Source organism: Selaginella moellendorffii, unplaced genomic scaffold, assembly GCF_000143415.4.
Source record: "Selaginella moellendorffii unplaced genomic scaffold, v1.0 SELMOscaffold_451, whole genome shotgun sequence".
Classification (NCBI taxonomy): Eukaryota; Viridiplantae; Streptophyta; class Lycopodiopsida; order Selaginellales; family Selaginellaceae; genus Selaginella; species Selaginella moellendorffii.
The window spans coordinates 1,147-4,765 of NW_003314706.1; the positions used below are offsets into that span (position 1 = coordinate 1,147).

At 44.7% G+C, this 3,619-nt stretch overlaps 2 protein-coding genes across 2 annotated transcripts in view; one reads left to right on the forward strand and one right to left on the reverse strand.

Annotated features, from left to right (window-relative positions):
- The window catches only part of LOC9641247 (F-box protein At5g52880), a 1,605-nt gene extending 461 nt beyond the window's left edge, over positions 1-1,144 (forward strand). The window contains exons 3-7 of the mRNA XM_024668143.1: positions 5-89; positions 156-243; positions 308-516; positions 577-731; positions 792-1,144. Of these exons, the coding sequence (XP_024523911.1) occupies positions 5-89; positions 156-243; positions 308-516; positions 577-731; positions 792-914 (660 nt within the window). The 3' untranslated portion in view covers positions 915-1,144. The remainder of the gene's footprint in view (positions 1-4; positions 90-155; positions 244-307; positions 517-576; positions 732-791) is intronic.
- Positions 1,145-3,071: 1,927 nt separating this feature from the next.
- Positions 3,072-3,619, reverse strand: part of LOC9641245 (U-box domain-containing protein 52) — a 2,215-nt gene continuing 1,667 nt past the window's right edge. Inside the window, exons 3-4 of the mRNA XM_024668144.1 lie at positions 3,412-3,615; positions 3,072-3,359 (exon numbers count right to left, since the gene is read on the reverse strand). Of these exons, the coding sequence (XP_024523912.1) occupies positions 3,174-3,359; positions 3,412-3,615 (390 nt within the window). The 3' untranslated portion in view covers positions 3,072-3,173. The remainder of the gene's footprint in view (positions 3,360-3,411; positions 3,616-3,619) is intronic.

Genomic DNA, 3,619 nt, shown 5'->3' on the forward strand with positions numbered 1-3,619 from the left:
GAAGCACAAGAAGGGCTTGGCGGCTGGGGAGTTTAGAAAGGCTGCCATTTCCTTGCAAAGGAGCTCCAAGAATCAAAGCGAGCTAGACGGTATGGTTTTGTAAGACTGTTCTTCTTCGTCTTTCTGACTATGTTTTCTATTTTTTTCTCGTGAAGAATCCTGCCAGCTTCCGGTGGATGTTCTTGTTCACGTTTTCAGCTTCCTGGATCCCATATCACTGGCTACTGCTGGCTGCGTATGCAGGTTTTGATTTTAATCTCGATTTCTTCTCCAACAAATGTGACAGGTTTCATCTTGTTTTGTGAAGGTCTTGGAATTCAGAGTACAAAGACGCAAACCTCTGGCAGAAGCTTTTCACGGTTGTTCTTGAGAACACGAGTTTTGATCCTACTAGAGTTTTGCAGCTCGCTGGTTTTGAGCTGGGTGATGATGATTCCAGTACTCCTCTGAGAGTCAAGGATGTTTCGATCCAAAAAATAGGCTGCTGGAAGAAGGCTTTCGAGATCGCAGTTCTCCGTGAGTTGTTTCGTTTAGTGCTTTTCTTGTGTCTAACTATTATATATTTTTGCTTTCCAGGTTCGCCAAAGCTTTTGTATCTCTTCACAAGGGCCCAGTGCTTGACTTGCAAGGCAACGTTTTGGTCATCGGAGCTTTGCTTGCAAACATTTGCCAACCAGTGCAGCAAGAAAAACTTCCAGGAGCACAAGCTGAGGCCACTGTTGCTAGAACAGGTTTGATCCGCCCTCGTCTGCCTTTTCATGGTTTTTCCTAAACTTTGTACTGCGGCACAGGTTGTCAGCTTTGTTCTCATGGGATCAAGACAAGCTTACAACACCAAAAAGGACAGTGATTCAGACGAAGACCAGTATCTTCCTTACGCGAAGTTGTGGGAGTATGCAAAGTGGTTGAGATAGCCGTTTTTTATTTTTGTTAGTAATCAAGTTCACCATTGTGACCGGTGGCAAACAAGGCGCCCTTCTTCATATCATCAAGACGAGGAAATCATCTTTAGATTGAATGGAGAGGTGGAATCACTGGGCCGACCTCTCAAGAAACTTGTCGATCTAATGGGTCCCTAGTGTGTGTGATTTTTTGAAGTTGAAAACATTATTAATAATCAAATGAATTAACAACAATTTAGTTTTGAGATGTGGAGGTGGTGAAGTCGATGATCTCAATAAACTCTCCAGTGCAGTTGTAATGCTGGAGCGTCTTTGGTTTATGCGGTTGTCCACGATCTGCCCCACCAAGTTACTTCCCTGTGGAACAAGCGCAAAAGAGTACGAGTTGTTCTGTTCACTGAATTGCAAAAACTTGTTGGTGGCTAGAGGAGACATCTAAGGCAAGACAACGTTGCCCTTCCCAGGTCCTGCAAAGACAAATCCATCACAATCAGAGAGTCCAATCCACCCAAAAACTCTTTTACAAAATCAAATGTGGTCAAGCTTGCTTACCAAAGCTGCCTGCTGGAATGTTTGCAACCCAGTAGGTGATATAGGACTCAAAGAATTGGAATCCAATCATGTCCAACCAGGTGAACATCACCACTGAAAAGTATGAAGGATGTGTGATGTTGATGCCGCGGCGGTCGTCATATCCTTGGATGTCAATAGTGGGAGCCCTGTCAGTGATGTGCAAGGGGAGGAAGCTGTTCTCCTCGACTGTGGTGGAACCATACTTTTATGAGAAGATTAGCATTAGCTGACAACGAACACAAAGAGAGGAGAATCACAGCTGACAAGAACACTGCCATTTCTTAGAAGAATTGACGAATCAATGGATTGATGCTTTTATCTATGACATTTTCTCGGGCCAGTTGACTAAATTCATCCATCCCTTGATCCAAATGATCCCAGATTTCTATAAAAATCTGGGTGTCAAGATTACCATGGTCAATTCAAGGTATACTAAATTCTACACCCCATGCGAGAATAAGTTGCTAAACCATGTAGCTCTACTTGAAAAAAATAAATTAAATTGAGCAGATTTCAATCTTCGGATAAGAGTTACATGCTGTCTACTAACGAAATATCTACATCCCCGATGAATAAAAATATGAATTTTCTTTAGCAGCCACAAAGTATGGTTGGATCGCAGCAGCAGCAGCATTGATCAAGCAGGCAGCAGCAACAAAGCGCAGCCAAGCTGTAAGGAAAAACTCACCATGAGAAAACTCAGCAAAAATTACAAGCTATTAAGATAGAAACTACCACTCACCAGCCTCTGAGAAACCCCCCTGACCGCTTCTTTTGCTTGTAGTTTTGTGGCGGTGGATAGTAACCTGTGGAGAATAGAACTTAATTCAATCTAGAAGAACTAGAAGAGACCAAAGAGAGATTGATCCTTGGGGAGAGCTTACCTTGCTGGGGATAGCCATAGACTGGCTGCTGATGGTGGTGTCCATGCCCCTTTTCCTCATGGTGGTGTTTCGCCATTTTGAAGAACAAGGAAGAATCGCCCAAATTCGCAAGAGACCAGAAACTAGATCGAAAAATTCAGCTTCCAATCGAAGAGAAAACCCAAAAGAATGAAACGAATCGATCGAATTCGGAGGGGACGATCGTCGCCCTATATAGAGGGTAGGGAATGCCGCGTAAATTCAAGTAAAGTCGGTCGCCACGTGTCAACGCGTGTCAATATGCCACGTGTCATTACGCGGATTTAGGGCCTAGGGCTTGCTTCAAGGAAAGGGGAAACGAGGAGAGAGGGGATCTGTCACAGTGCAGGAAGGATTTTCAAGAAGCCTGTTGACATTTCTTTTGGTTCTTTTGTTAAAGTATTTACATAGATTGGTTGAAAAAAAATGTTAATGCAATGTGGATAGTCTTTATGATCAAATTTTGAATATTAAGCAATAGCTTAAGGATGCCATAAGCATAATGCAGAGTGTCAGAATGGCATCCATCAAGGAGAGGTAAAAAGACTTAACAAGTCTTAACAGAGAATAGTCCACACACGTTTGCTGTGGCATCCGAGGCTCGATCCATGCAGTTTTCTTTTTGGGAATGTTGATAAGGGTGTGGGCTATGGTACTCCTTTTGGCAGTTCGTCAGCATGTTTACAAGGTCCAGTGTTTTCCACGTATGATTTATCTTTTTGTAGATCGATCACACGAGGGATGCAAGAAATTCAAGAAATGCGCGTGAATCCAGGTAGATTAGGGTTCTATGATCCTAGGGTAGTTTTGGCGCTCTCCACTCGCAGATCGCCGACCTCACGACGCGATTCGGTGTCAAGTTCTTGTTCTCCAGCCGCAAGTTCGTCATCGGCGACGCATCGCTCTTCTGGAGCCAGCGAATGATCGCGTCATACTCGTACGTGTATCCGTCCGACGCGATCACAGGGTATTCCATCACCTCCTGGAAGACGAAGAAATATTTCAAGAGGATGGAGGAATTCCAGGATGATTACCTGGAGAATCGGGCACAGGAAGAGCGTTGGAGCCGCGGATTTCGGTCGCTCCTCGCTGCGAAACAGATGATTCATCGTCTCGAGCATCTGCAACACGTTTTCCAGCTCCGGCCTGTTCTTCCTCTGGCACTCGGCGCAGTTTAGACCAATGCAAGCCAGCTGCGTCGCGGCTGCCAGCGGCCACTCTCCAGCGCTAGTGTCGAGGATC